This window comes from Oncorhynchus gorbuscha, linkage group LG10 (genome assembly GCF_021184085.1).
Source record: "Oncorhynchus gorbuscha isolate QuinsamMale2020 ecotype Even-year linkage group LG10, OgorEven_v1.0, whole genome shotgun sequence".
Taxonomy (NCBI): Eukaryota; Metazoa; Chordata; class Actinopteri; order Salmoniformes; family Salmonidae; genus Oncorhynchus; species Oncorhynchus gorbuscha.
Window position 1 is genome coordinate 91,804,273 of NC_060182.1, and position 15,880 is coordinate 91,820,152.

At 45.1% G+C, this 15,880-nt stretch overlaps 1 protein-coding gene across 1 annotated transcript; it reads left to right on the plus strand.

Annotated features, from left to right (window-relative positions):
* Nucleotides 1-564: 564 nt before the first annotated feature.
* On the plus strand, nt 565-10,577 carry LOC124046980 (isthmin-2-like). The gene is made up of 3 exons (XM_046367729.1): nt 565-668; nt 5,744-5,847; nt 9,795-10,577. Exons 1-3 carry the CDS (start codon nt 565-567, stop codon nt 10,310-10,312), a joined length of 726 nt encoding a protein of 241 aa, XP_046223685.1. The 3' UTR covers nt 10,313-10,577.
* Nucleotides 10,578-15,880: the final 5,303 nt, after the last annotated feature.

A 15,880-nucleotide genomic window follows, 5' to 3' on the forward strand; every position in this document is an offset into this window, starting at 1 on the left:
ATGGACATGGCAACTTATTGCCCTGGCCACATCTGCAGTCCTCATGCTTCCTTGCACCATGCCTAAGGCACGTTCATGCAGATGAACAGGGACCCTGGGCATCTTTCTTTTGGTGTTTTTCAGAGTCAGTAGGAAGGCGTCTTTAGTGTCCTAAGTTTTCATACCTGTGACCTTAATTGTAAGCTGTTAGTGTAAGCTGTTCGTGTCTTCGATGTGCCCTTTACAACTGTTCCACAGGTGCATGTTCATTAATTGTTTATGGTTCATTGAACAAGCATGGGAAACAGTGTTTAAACCCTTTACAATGAAGATCTGTGAAGTTATTTGGATTTTTATGAATTATCTTTGAAAGACAGGGTCCTGAAACAGGGACGTTTCTTTTTTTGCTGAGTTTATGTACAATGCATTCGGAAAGTATTCAGACCCCTTGACTTTTTCCTCATTTTGTTACATTACAACCTGAGTCACTTCAAACTGACAATGTGAACAAGGCTTTAAATACATCCCCCCCTCTCATCCCTCCATCTCAGAGTACGAGGAGGAAGAGTGGAGTGACTGGTCGCCATGCAGCGTTACCTGCGGCAACCAGAAGCGTATCCGTTCCTGTGGTTACGCATGCACAGCGACCAGAGTCTGGGTGATGACCTGCGAACTGGACAGATGCCCAGGTGAGATAGAAACCTGGGTGATGTCATCAATAATTCCCTGGGTGACGTCATCAATAATTCCCTGGGTGGGTGACGTCATCAATAATGGGATAAACTGTAATCCTTCTCTAAATGGCATATATTATTATTATTATTATTATATTATCCCTTCTTAAAAGATTTAGATGCACTATTGTAAAATGGCTGTTCCACTGGATGTCATAAGGTGAATGCACCAATTTGTAAGTCGCTCTGGATAAGAGCGTCTGCTAAATGACTTAAATGTAAATGTAAATGTAAATAATACCCTGGGTGATGTCATCAATAATACCCTGGGTGACGTCATCAATAATACCCTGGGTGATGTCATCGATAATACCCTGGGTGATGTCATCAATGGGTGATGTTCCCTGGGTGATGTCATCAATAATACCCTGGGTGATGTCATCAATAATACCCTGGGTGATGTCATCAATAATTCCCTGGGTGATGTCATCAATAATACCCTGGGTGATGTCATCAATAATACCCTGGGTGATGTCATCAATAATACCCTGGGTGATGTCATCTTAATGGCCTGGATGACATCATCAATAATGGCTGTGTCTCTGGTTGTGTCCCAGTAGTTCCAAATAGCATCTGTCTCCTTTCCTTCATGATCACTGATGCCAAAGGACTTCATAAGTGTTGAAACGATATTTACCGGTCAGTTGCTTGTGTGTCTTGTACAGTGATCGTACCAGTAGGCTCTTCCTGATGGGTCAGCCTGATGCTTCCAGTACAAGGCTCTTTATATCAGTGGAATGTGCTCAGTGCAAGTGGGACTTGGATGCAGTCCAGCTGGGACTCCTGTGTTGAGTAGTGAGCTGCCTGCTTGTTGCTCCCCTGAGGAGTCCTGGTGTGTACACAGCTCTATGGCTGTTTCGTGGCGCTCAATGGAGGCTTGTACCACAGAGCTGGAGGGTAGAGGAGATTGTGTGTGTGTGTGTGTGTGTGTGTGTGTGTGTGTGTGTGGGCACAGATATTCACGCCGGTCATATATCCACAGCTAATCATCAAATAAAAAATATACGTTTATTGGTTGCGTACACAGATTTACAGATAATATCTCAGGTGCAACGAAATGATTGTGTCTCTAGCTCCAACAAGCTAAATGCTTGTGTTTCTAGCTCCAACAGTAATAATAAATGCTTGTGTCTCTAGCTCCAACAGTAATACCTAGTTAAATGCTTGTGTTTCTAGCTCCAACAGTAATACCTAGCTAAATGCTTGTGTCTCTAGCTCCAACAGTAATACTTAGCTAAATGCTTGTGTTTCTAGCTCCAACAGTAATACCTAGCTAAATGCTTGTGTCTCTAGCTCCAACAGTAATACCTAGCTAAATGCTTGTGTTTCTAGCTCCAACAGTAATACCTAGCTAAATGCTTGTGTCTCTAGCTCCAACAGTAATACCTAGTTAAATGCTTGTGTTTCTAGCTCCAACAGTAATACCGAGCTAAATGCTTGTGTCTCTAGCTCCAACAGTAATACCTAGCTAAATGCTTGTGTCTCTAGCTCCAACAGTAATACCTAGCTAAATGCTTGTGTCTCTAGCTCCAACAGTAATACCTAGCTAAATGCTTGTGTCTCTAGCTCCAACAGTAATACCTAGCTAAATGCTTGTGTCTCTAGCTCCAACATTAATACCTAGCTAAATGCTTGTGTCTCTAGCTCCAACAGTAATACCTAGCTAAATGCTTGTGTCTCTAGCTCCAACAGTAATACCTAGCTAAATGCTTGTGTCTCTAGCTCCAACAATAATACCTAGCTAAATGCTTGTGTCTCTAGCTCCAACAGTAATACCTAGCTAAATGCTTGTGTCTCTAGCTCCAACAGTAATACCTAGCTAAATGCTTGTGTCTCTAGCTCCAACATTAATACCTAGCTAAATGCTTGTGTCTCTAGCTCCAACAGTAATACCTAGCTAAATGCTTGTGTCTCTAGCTCCAACAGTAATACCTAGTTAAATGCTTGTGTTTCTAGCTCCAACAGTAATACCTAGCTAAATGCTTGTGTCTCTAGCTCCAACAGTAATACCTAGCTAAATGCTTGTGTTTCTAGCTCCAACTGTGCATTAATACCTAGCTAAATGCTTGTGTTTCTAGCTCCAACATTAATACCTAGCTAAATGCTTGTGTCTCTAGCTCCAACATTAATACCTAGCTAAATGCTTGTGTTTCTAGCTCCAACTGTGCATTAATACCTAGCTAAATGCTTGTGTCTAGCTCCAAGCATTAATACCTAGCTAAAACACTGTGCATTAATACCTAGCTAAATGCTTGTGTTTCTAGCTCCAACTGTGCATTAATACCTAGCTAAATGCTTGTGTTTCTAGCTCCAACTGTGCATTAATACCTAGCTAAATGCTTGTGTTTCTAGCTCCAACTGTGCATTAATACCTAGCTAAATGCTTGTGTCTCTAGCTCCAACTGTGCATTAATACCTAGCTAAATGCTTGTGTTTCTAGCTCCAACTGTGCATTAATACCTAGCTAAATGCTTGTGTTTCTAGCTCCAACTGTGCATTAATACCTAGCTAAATGCTTGTGTCTCTAGCTCCAACTGTGCATTAATACCTAGCTAAATGCTTGTGTCTCTAGCTCCAACTGTGCATTAATACCTAGCTAAATGCTTGTGTTTCTATCTCCAACATTAATACCTAGCTAAATGCTTGTGTCTCTAGCTCCAACATTAATACCTAGCTAAATGCTTGTGTCTCTAGCTCCAACATTAATACCTAGCTAAATGCTTGTGTCTCTAGCTCCAACATTAATACCTAGCTAAATGCTTGTGTCTCTAGCTCCAACATTAATACCTAGCTAAATGCTTGTGTCTCTAGCTCCAACTGTGCATTAATACCTAGCTAAATGCTTGTGTTTCTAGCTCCAACTGTGCATTAATACCTAGCTAAATGCTTGTGTTTCTAGCTCCAACTGTGCATTAATACCTAGCTAAATGCTTGTGTTTCTAGCTCCAACTGTGCATTAATACCTAGCTAAATGCTTGTGTCTCTAGCTCCAACTGTGCATTAATACCTAGCTAAATGCTTGTGTCTCTAGCTCCAACATTAATACCTAGCTAAATGCTTGTGTCTCTAGCTCCAACATTAATACCTAGCTAAATGCTTGTGTCTCTAGCTCCAACATTAATACCTAGCTAAATGCTTGTGTCTCTAGCTCCAACATTAATACCTAGCTAAATGCTTGTGTCTCTAGCTCCAACTGTGCATTAATACCTAGCTAAATGCTTGTGTCTCTAGCTCCAACATTAATACCTAGCTAAATGCTTGTGTCTCTAGCTCCAACTGTGCATTAATACCTAGCTAAATGCTTGTGTTTCTATCTCCAACATTAATACCTAGCTAAATGCTTGTGTTTCTATCTCCAACATTAATACCTAGCTAAATGCTTGTGTCTCTAGCTCCAACAGTAATACCTAGTTAAATGCTTGTGTCTCTAGCTCCAACATTAATACCTAGCTAAATGCTTGTGTTTCTAGCTCCAACATTAATACCTAGCTAAATGCTTGTGTCTCTAGCTCCAACATTAATACCTAGCTAAATGCTTGTGTTTCTATCTCCAACATTAATACCTAGCTAAATGCTTGTGTCTCTAGCTCCAACATGAATACCTAGCTAAATGCTTGTGTCTCTAGCTCCAACATTAATACCTAGCTAAATGCTTGTGTCTCTAGCTCCAACATTAATACCTAGCTAAATGCTTGTGTCTCTAGCTCCAACATTAATACCTAGCTAAATGCTTGTGTTCTCTCCAACTGTGCATTAATACCTAGCTAAATGCTTGTGTCTCTAGCTCCAACATTAATACCTAGCTAAATGCTTGTGTCTCTAGCTCCAACTGTGCATTAATACCTAGCTAAATGCTTGTGTTTCTATCTCCAACATTAATACCTAGCTAAATGCTTGTGTTTCTATCTCCAACATTAATACCTAGCTAAATGCTTGTGTTTCTAGCTCCAACATTAATACCTAGCTAAATGCTTGTGTCTCTAGCTCCAACATTAATACCTAGCTAAATGCTTGTGTTTCTAGCTCCAACATTAATACCTAGCTAAATGCTTGTGTCTCTAGCTCCAACATTAATACCTAGCTAAATGCTTGTGTCTCTATCTCCAACTGTGCATTAATACCTAGCTAAATGCTTGTGTCTCTAGCTCCAACATTAATACCTAGCTAAATGCTTGTGTTTCTAGCTCCAACTGTGCTCCAACATTAATACCTAGCTAAATGCTTGTGTTTCTAGCTCCAACTGTGCATTAGCTCCAACATTACCTAGCTAAATGCTTGTGTCTCTAGCTCCAACTGCTCCAACATTAATACCTAGCTAAATGCTTGTGTCTCTAGCTCCAACATTAATACCTAGCTAAATGCTTGTGTTTCTAGCTCCAACTGTGCATTAATACCTAGCTAAATGCTTGTGTCTCTAGCTCCAACTGTGCATTAATACCTAGCTAAATGCTTGTGTTTCTAGCTCCAACTGTGCATTAATACCTAGCTAAATGCTTGTGTCTCTAGCTCCAACTGTGCATAATACATTAATACCTAGCTAAATGCTTGTGTTTCTAGCTCCAACTGTGCATTAATACCTAGCTAAATGCTTGTGTCTCTAGCTCCAACAACTGTGCATTAATACCTAGCTAAATGCTTGTGTCTCTAGCTCCAACTAGTGCATTAATACCTAGCTAAATGCTTGTGTTTCTAGCTCCAACATTAATACCTAGCTAAATGCTTGTGTTTCTAGCTCCAACATTAATACCTAGCATGTTAAAAATCTATACATAACAAATCCAGAAGAATACAACAACAAACAAATATATGTAAACATTATTAAAGTGACCAGTGTTCAATGACTCTATGTACATTGGGCAGCAGTCTGCAAGTTACAGGGTAGAGTACCAGGTGGTAGCCTGCTAGTAACAGTGACTAATGTTCAGGGCAGGGTACTGGGCGGATGCTGGCTAGTGGTGACTGTTTAACAGCTACCCACTGAAACATATTTGTTTTCCTTTTTGTGGTATCTTGTGCTCTCCATTCAGCAGGTTTCATATTGTCTCTTTCCCCTCTCTTTCTGTAGATGACCTCCTAGCAGTTACTGAGCTGATGCCTCTGGAGAAAACCAATGGCACTGACTCCCTTGACACAAGTACGTATGTTGGAATGTGTGTGTGTGTGTGTGTGTGTGTGTGTGTGTGTGTGTGTGTGTGTGTGTGTGTGTGTGTGTGTGTGTGTGTGTGTGTGTGTGTGCGTGTGCGTGTGCGTGTGCGTGTGCGTGCGTGCGTGCGTGTGCGTGTGTGCGTGCGCCTGTAGTCAACAGGGCCTGTTGTAGTATTTAGGGGGCCTTCATGGTCTGTTCCATTTAGGATGGTTTAAACTGCTCTACTGGGGCTCCAATCATAGAGGGACTATGGGAGTCAGAAACCCCCTTCACCTCGTTAAGGATTGCTCAACCAAGAGTGTTGCACAGCCAATGGAAATCATGACTGTTCCTCCAAGAAATTCTTCAATTGTTTCTTTAGTTTGTCTTTTAGTACCCCCGCTGATAGCTCTCTCCACTCCGGGCAATCATATCAAAGAATAAAACTATCGGAAACATATAGAGACAAAATGTCTTTCCCCAATCCTCTATCGAACATACACTGTACATTCTTATAATGAATAGGTTCCCATTTGAACACAGCCTATAACATAGATTGTATTATTTGGCAGCGTGTACGGACGTGACTGAGTTTTTAACCCGCTCTTGTTCGAGCTCTGTTGTCTTTGAGAGCTTTGCACTCCCCCGGTTTAAAGTAAAGGCTTTTAAGGTGCTGAAATCTCTCCTTTATGCTTGGATAGTCTCTCTCTGTCTCTGGTTTCCTCAAGCTAATCAATGCTGTCTTCACGTATAATCCACCCAAGTTGTGTCAAGTTGGCTGGATGTCCTGTGGGTGGTGGACCCTCATTGATACACATGGGAAACTGTTGAGTGTGAAAAGAAAACAGCAACGTTGCAGTTCTTCACACAAACTGGTGTACCTGGCACCTACTACCATACCCCATTCAAAGGCACTTAAATCTGTTATCCTGTCCATACACCCTCTGAATGGCACACATACACAACCCATGTTTAAAAATTGGTCTGTAGCCCTTTCCTGCAGTCAAATAACCTAGTGGCCTCATGGGTGGAATGTTACCTGCCAGGGTAGCCTAGTGGTTAGAGCATTGGACGAGTAACTGAAAGGTTGCAAGATCAAATCCCCAAGCTGACTAGGTAAAAATCTGTCCTTCTGCCCCCGAACAAGGCAGTTAACCCATCGTCATTGAAAATAAGACCTTGTTCTCATCTGACTTGCCTAGTTAAATAAAGGTCAAATAAAATTTATAAATTTCATAATTTGTGAAAATTATTCCCGCCAAAAATTCAGTGTTGCTGTTGTCAAACAGCTTGGTTATATTTCAGTGATCTGTGATGTACAGTACTGGTCAATATTTATATTTGAGATTCTTCAAATAGCCACCCTTTGCCTTTGATGACAGCTTTGCACACTCTTAGCACTCTCTCAACCAGCTTCATGAGTCACCTGGAATGCATTTTAATGAACACGTATGTCTTGTTAAAAGTTGATTTGTGGAATTTCTTTCCTTCTTAATGCGTTTGAGCCAATCAGTTGTGATGTGACAAGGTAGGAGTGGTATACAGAAGATAGCCCGATTTAGTAAGAGACCAGGTCCATATTATGGCAAGAACAGCTCAAATAAGAAAAGAGAAATGACAGTCCATCATTACTTTATGACATGAAGGTCAGTCAATATGGATAATTTCAAGAACTTTGAAAGTTTCTTCAAGTGCAGTTGCAAAAACCATCAAGTGCTATGATGAAACTGGCTCTCATGAGGACCGCCACAGGAAAGGAAGACCCAGAGTTACCTCTGCTGCAGAGGATAAATTCGTTAGTGTCACCAGCCTCAGAAATTGCAGCCCAAATAAATGTTTCACAGAGATCAAGTAACACACACATCTCAACATCAACTGTTCAGAAGAGAAGGCGTGAATCAGTCCTTCATGGTCAAATTGCTGCAAAGAAACCACTACTAAAGGACACCAATAATAAGAAGATATTTGCTTGGAGCAAGAAACACGAACAATGGACATTAGACTGATGGAAATCTGTCCTTTGGTCTAAATGTTTGATTTTTGGTTCCAACCGCCGTGTCTTTATGTGATGCAGAGTAGGTGAACGGATGATGTCTGCATGTGTGGTTCCCACCGTGAAGCATGGAGGAGGAGGTGTGATGGTGTGGGGGTGCTTTGATGACACTGTCAGTGATTTATTTAGAATTCAAGGCACATTTAAACAGCATTCTGCAGCGATACGCCATCCCATCTGGTGTGCGCTTAGTGGGATTATAATTTGTTTTTCAACAGGACAATGACCCTCTTCACCTCCAGGCTGTGTAAGGGCTATTTGATCAAGAAGGAGTGTGATGGAGTGCTGCATCAGTTAACCTGGCCTCCACAATCACCCGACCTCAAACCAGTTGGGATGAGTTGGACCGCAGAGTGAAGGAAAAGCAGCCAACAAGTGCTCAACATATGTGGGAACTCCTTCAAGACGGTTGGAAAAGCATTCCAGGTGAAGCTGGTTGAGAGAATGCCAAGAGTGTGCAAAGCTGTCATCAAGGCAAAGGGTGGCAACTTTGAAGAATCTAAAATACAAAATATTTTTTGATTTGTTTAACACTTTTTTGGTTACTACATGATATGTGTTATTTCATAGTTGTGATGTCTTCACTATTATTCTACACTGTAGAAAATAGTAAAATAAATCAAATAAAAACCTTGAATGAGTAGGTGTGTTCAAACCTTTGACTGGTCCTGTATATAAAATGTAATATTGGGATTCAAACTCAAAATGGAATATATTTCAACTCTATATCTGACATGGTGCAGGGGCCTTCTTTTGTAAAGCCCATAACCATGTGTATGAGGTGTACACTTTTGTTTCAAAGTAGATTTGTTTAAGACTACCAAGAAACACTACAGGGGGATGAGTAACAGGCTGGCTACCTGTAATCCTGTTAACACTTTGATGTCCCTCTCATCACTGTGACATCAATGCCCCTGAATTAACCCACTAGAGTAAAAGTTTAACCTGTAACCTCCCCTTCATCTACACTGATTAGAGTGGATTCAACAGGTGACAGGGACCTGGTGTGGAATATCTAATCAATATCTAGCCAATCAAAGGGAAGAAAGAATGCAGATTCTGTCAAACAACACTTTTATTATAAGATTAGCAAAATCAACTATCCACTCAACAGTGCATAGTTGAAAAGCTCAACGAACTGTGCCGGTTCAATGTTTTTATAGAGAAAATACACACAACCCCTTTCTGAAAACACGGCAGTCAGTAGATATTGTGTAAAAGGTCATTAGTTGTATGTGCAGATTTAAGATAACACAAGGTTGATAGCCCGAGGGCTCAACCGTCCAACTGCTGTTCACGACAGCAAAGCACTATAATGTGCTCCTTTCTGCAAGTTTCCATACATGCGACTTCCTGCAGATAGTAAACCCACAGGATGTCACCTGCTGTGGTCGCACCCAAGCGGACCTTTAGCTATACGCCCAGTCTGATGACTCAGTCCCACAACGACACGTCTGTTTCAGGTTAGAAAAAACACTAACGTATAACGAGAGACAATTCTTTAAACGGTCAAATATGGGATAGCTTAATTAATAATGTAATTCTTCACAATAGATCATAGCTTTCACCTGGATAGTCTATTTAATGCAAAGTGCAGGTGTTCTTAATGTTTTGTACACTCAGTGTATATGATTGACTCATACATGATTGACTCCTATATGATTGACTCCTATATGATTGACTCCTATACGATTGACTCCTATACGATTGACTCCTATACGATTTACTCCTATACGATTGACTCCTATACGATTGACTCCTATACGATTGACTCCTATACGATTGACTCCTATACGATTGACTCCTATACGATTCGCTCCTATACGATTCGCTCCTATACGATTGACTCCTACATGATTGACTCCTATACAATTGACTCCTATACGATTTCTCTCCTCCCCAGATGTGGACAGCTGTGACAAGTGGCTGAGCTGTAAGAACGACTTCCTCCAGAAGTACCTCCATAAGGTGCTGACCGAACTACCCAGCTGCCCCTGCTCCTACCCGTCCGAGGCCGTCTACAACGCCGTCCACATATTCGACACGACGCTGCGTAAGACCTACCGCTGGCGCGACGCCTCCGGCCCCAGAGAACGCCTGGACATTTACAAGCCTTCCGCTCGCTTCTGCACGCGCTCCATGATCTCCTCCAATAGCACCACCCTGGCCGCGCAGCACTGTTGCTACGACGACCAGGCGAAGCTTATCACGCGGGGTAAAGGGGCGGGCGCTCCGAACCTCATCAGTACTGAGTTCTCGCCGGAGCTGCATTACAAAGTGGACGTGTTGCCCTGGATCCTGTGTAACGGGGACTGGAGCCGCTTCCACTCTGTGAGGCCGCCCAACAACGGGCTGCTGTGTCCCGACAACCCACACGAGGAGGTGCATCAGGCTCAACTGGAGGAGGCCAGGGAGTACTGATGGGGAGGAGAACTGAGACCCTGACCGGGGGAAGAGCTGGAAAGAGGGGGTAGAGAGAGCCACGTGGTCCCCAATTATGTCTGGATTTCAGCATAGACCACATACTGAATATGTGTAGCGTTAACTATCAGTTGGTTTGGGGAGAAAAGGACTCCTGGATGTCCCATCTCTAGCTCCTCCTTATTCAGTGTTCGGTCACATTGAGGCACGGAGTTTATTAATGACTGAAATTGGACATTTCTCCAATCAGGGAAGCCGGCAACCAGCCATCCCAAATGGAGTGAAGTTGAGCTCCTCTCTTGCAGTGGTGTACTCTGGCGTGGGAAAACGATGTGAGTTCCCCCGTCTTAATGCTGTGTTTTTAGGACATCTTCACCATCAAGCACTTCACTCCTCAGCCAATTGGAATATACTCTTCCACGAATGACATACTGTGGCATTACAGGAAGAGAAAAATAAAAATAATTCTAACGTGCTGCTGATGTATTTGTTGTGAAAGTCCAGATTTTTGAGTTTCTGAGGCTTTATACACTCTTCAATCAGAAGAAACTGGTTTGTGAACGTTAGGAACAGTTGGAGAGGATGACATGGTTCTAGTTATCCTCTCACCCCCAAGCCCCCCACCCTCCACTTTCATACACTCACATGTGCTGCTGCTATTGAGAAGAGGGATGGGTACAGGGGGATGGGTACAGGGGGATGGGTACAGGGGGATGGGTACAGGGGTATATGTACAGGGGGATGGGTACAGATAGATGGGTACAGATAGATATGTACAGGGGGATGGGTACAGGGAGATGGGTACAGATAGATATGTACAGGGGGATGGGTACAGGGAGATGGGTACAGATAGATATGTACAGGGGGATGGGTACAGGGAGATGGGTACAGATAGATATGTACAGATAGATGGGTACAGGGAGATGGGTACAAATAGATGGGTACAGATAGATATGTACAGGGGGATGAGTACAGGGGATGGGTACAGGGGGATGGGTACAGGGAGATGGGTACAGGGAGATGGGTACAGATAGATGGGTACAGGGGGATGGGTACAGGGGATGGGTACAGGGAGATGGGTACAGATAGATGGGTACAGGGTGATGGGTACAGGGGGATGGGTACAGATAGATGGGTACAGGGGGATGAGTACAGGGGGATGGGTACAGATAGATGGGTACAGGGGGATGGGTACAGGGGGATGGGTACAGGGGGATGGGTACAGATAGATGGGTACAGATAGATGGGTACAGGGAGATGGGTACAGATAGATGGGTGCAGGGGGATGGGTGCAAATGGGTACAGGGAGATGGGTACAGGGAGATGGGTGCAGATAGATGGGTACATGGAGATGGGTACAGGGAGATGGGTGCAGGGAGATGGGTGCAGGGGGATGGGTACAGGGAGATGGGTACAGATAGATGGGTACAGGGGGATGGGTGCAAATGGGTACAGGGAGATGGGTACAGGGGGATGGGTGCAAATGGGTACAGGGAGATGGGTACAGGGGGATGGGTACAGGGAGATGGGTACAGGGGGATGGGTACAGATAGATGGGTACAGATAGATGGGTACAGGGAGATGGGTACAGATAGATGGGTACAGGGGGATGGGTGCAAATGGGTACAGGGAGATGGGTACAGATAGATGGGTACAGGGGGATGGGTACAGGGGCATTGGTACAGATAGATGGGTACAGATAGATGGGTACAGGGAGATGGGTACAGATAGATGGGTACAGGGAGATGGGTACAGGGAGATGGGTACAAATAGATGGGTACAGGGAGATGGGTACAGGGAGATGGGTACAGGGAGATGGGTACAGATAGATGGGTACAGGGGGATGGGTACAGATAGATGGGTACAGGGGGATGGGTGCAAATGGGTACAGGGAGATGGGTACAGGGGGATGGGTACAGGGAGATGGGTACAGGGGCATTGGTACAGATAGATGGGTACAGATAGATGGGTACAGGGAGATGGGTACAGATAGATGGGTACAGGGAGATGGGTACAGGGAGATGGGTACAGGGAGATGGGTACAGGGAGATGGGTACAGGGAGATGGGGACAGGGGGATGAGTACAGGGGGATGGGTACAGATAGATGGGTACAGATAGATGGGTACAGGGAGATGGGTACAGGGAGATGGGTACAGGGAGATGGGTACATGGGGATGGGTACAGGGGGATGGGTACAGATAGATGGGTACAGGGAGATTGGTACAGATAGATGGGTACAGGGGATGGGTACAGATAGATGGGTACAGGGAGATGGGTACAGGGAGATGGGTACAGATAGATGGGTACATGGAGATGGGTACAGATAGATAGGTACAGGGGATGGGTACAGGGGGATGGGTACAGATAGATGGGTACAGGGAAATGGGTACAGGGGGATGGGTACAGGGGGATGGGTACAGATAGATGAGTACAGATAGATGAGTACAGGGGGATGGGTACAGATAGATGGGTACAGGGAGATGGGTACAGGGAGATGGGTACAGATAGATGGGTACAGGGGGATGGGTACAGATAGATGGGTACAGGGAGATGGGTACATGGAGATGGGTACAGATAGATGGGTACAGGGGGATGGGTGCAAATGGGTACAGGGAGATGGGTACAGATAGATGGGTACAGGGAGTTGGGTACAGGGAGATGAGTACAGATAGATGTGTACAGGGAGATGGGTACAGGGAGATGGGTACAGATAGATGGGTACAGGGGGATGGGTGCAAATGGGTACAGGGAGATGGGTACAGGGAGATGGGTACAGGGAGATGGGTACAGATAGATGGGTACAGGGAGATGGGTACAGGGAGATGAGTACAGATAGATGGGTACAGGGAGATGGGTACAGGGAGATGGGTACAGATAGATGGGTACAGGGAGATGGGTACAGATAGATGGGTACAGGGGGATGGGTGCAAATGGGTACAGGGAGATGGGTACAGATAGATGGGTACAGGGAGATGGGTACAGGGAGATGGGTACAGGGAGATGGGTACAGATAGATGGGTACAGGGAGATGGGTACAGGGAGATGGGTACAGATAGATGGGTACAGGGAGATGGGTACAGATAGATGGGTACAGGGGGATGGGTACAGGGAGATGGGTACAGGGAGATGGGTACAGATAGATGGGTACAGGGGGATGGGTACAGGGAGATGGGTACAGATAGATGGGTACAGGGAGATGGGTACAGGGAGATGAGTACAGATAGATGGGTACAGGGAGATGGGTACAGGGAGATGGGTACAGATAGATGGGTACAGGGAGATGGGTACAGATAGATGGGTACAGGGGGATGGGTACAGGGAGATGGGTACAGGGAGATGGGTACAGGGGATGGGTACAGGGAGATGGGTACAGGGGGATGGGTACAGGGAGATGGGTACAGGGAGATGGGTACAGGGAGATGGGTACAGATAGATGGGTACAGGGAGATGGGTACAGATAGATGGGTACAGGGGATGGGTACAGGGAGATGGGTACAGGGAGATGGGTACAGATAGATGGGTACAGGGGGATGGGTACAGGGAGATGGGTACAGATAGATGGGTACAGGGGGATGGGTACAGATAGATGGGTACAGGGGGATGGGTACAGATAGATGGGTACAGATAGATGGGTACAGATAGATGGGTACAGGGGGATGGGTACAGATAGATGGGTACAGATAGATGGGTACAGGGGGATGGGTACAGATAGATGGGTACATGGGGATGGGTACAGATAGATGGGTACAGGGGGATGGGTACAGATAGATGGGTACAGGGGGATGGGTACAGATAGATGGGTACAGGGGGATGGGTACAGATAGATGGGTACAGATAGATGGGTACAGATAGATGGGTACAGGGGGATGGGTACAGGGAGATGGGTACAGGGAGATGGGTACAGATAGATGGGTACAGGGGGATGGGTACAGGGAGATGGGTACAGGGAGATGGGTACAGATAGATGGGTACAGGGGGATGGGTACAGATAGATGGGTACAGGGGGATGGGTACAGATAGATGGGTACAGGGGGATGGGTACAGATAGATGGGTACAGGGGGATGGGTACAGATAGATGGGTACAGGGGGATGGGTACAGATAGATGGGTACAGGGGGATGGGTACAGATAGATGGGTACAGATAGATGGGTACAGGGGGATGGGTACAGATAGATGGGTACAGATAGATGGGTACAGATAGATGGGTACAGGGGGATGGGTACAGGGAGATGGGTACAGGGAGATGGGTACAGATAGATGGGTACAGGGGGATGGGTACAGGGAGATGGGTACAGGGAGATGGGTACAGATAGATGGGTACAGGGGATGGGTACAGATAGATGGGTACAGGGGGATGGGTACAGATAGATGGGTACAGGGAGATGGGTACAGATAGATGGGTACAGGGGGATGGGTACAGGGAGATGGGTACAGGGGGATGGGTACAGGGAGATGGGTACAGGGAGATGGGTACAGGGGGATGGGTACAGGGGGATGGGTACAGGGAGATGGGTACAGGGGGATGGGTACAGGGAGATGGGTACAGGGGGATGGGTACAGGGAGATGGGTACAGGGGGATGGGTATCAGGCTAACTACCAACCTGTTAACACTCTGATGTCCCTCTAATCACTGTGACATCAATGCAAATGTTTTTGTAAATCTAATCAAACCCTCGATGAGCCCATGAGCTCATGTTGCATAAGTGAAATAAACAATACAAAACATGTACAGTAAACATTAGACTCACAAAAGTTCAAAAATAAATAGTTAAAGTACAAAAGGGAAAATAAATAAGCATAAATATGGGTTGTATTTACAATGGTGTTTGTTCTTTACTGGTTGCCCTTTTCTTGTGGCAACAGGTCACACATCTTGCTGTTGTGATGGCACACTGTGGAATTTCACCCAGTAGATATGGGAGTTTATCAAAATTGGATTTGTTTTTCAATTCTTTGTGAATCTGTGTAATCTGAGGGAAATATGTGTCTCTAATATGATCATACATTGGGCAGGAGGTTGGGAAGTGCAGCTCAGTTTCCACCTCATTTTGTGGGCAGTGAGCACATAGCCTGTCTTCCCTTGAGAGCCATGTCTGCCTATGGCGATCTTTCTCAATAGCAAGGTTATGCTCACTGAGTCTGTACATAGTCAAAGCTTTTCTTAATTTTGGGTCAGTGACAGTGGTCAGGTATTCTGTTTTTTTATGCCTTTCCAATGTGTCAAGTAATGATATTTTTGTTTTCTCATGATTTGGTTGGGTCTTATTGTGATGCTGTCCTGGGGCTCTGTGGGGTCTAATTGTGATGCTGTCCTGGGGCTCTGTGGGGTCTAATTGTGATGCTGTCCTGGGGCTCTGTGGGGTCTAATTGTGATGCTGTCCTGGGGCTCTGTGGGGTCTAAGTGTGATGCTGTCCTGGGGCTCTGTGGGGTCTAAGTGTGATGCTGTCCTGGGGCTCTGTGGGGTCTGTTTGTGTTTCCCTCCCTCCGGTCAGAAGGGATGTGGGCTGGGCTGCAGGAGAGGGGTGAGGGTGGGCCTGAGGTCAGAGAGGTGGGGGATGGGGGTG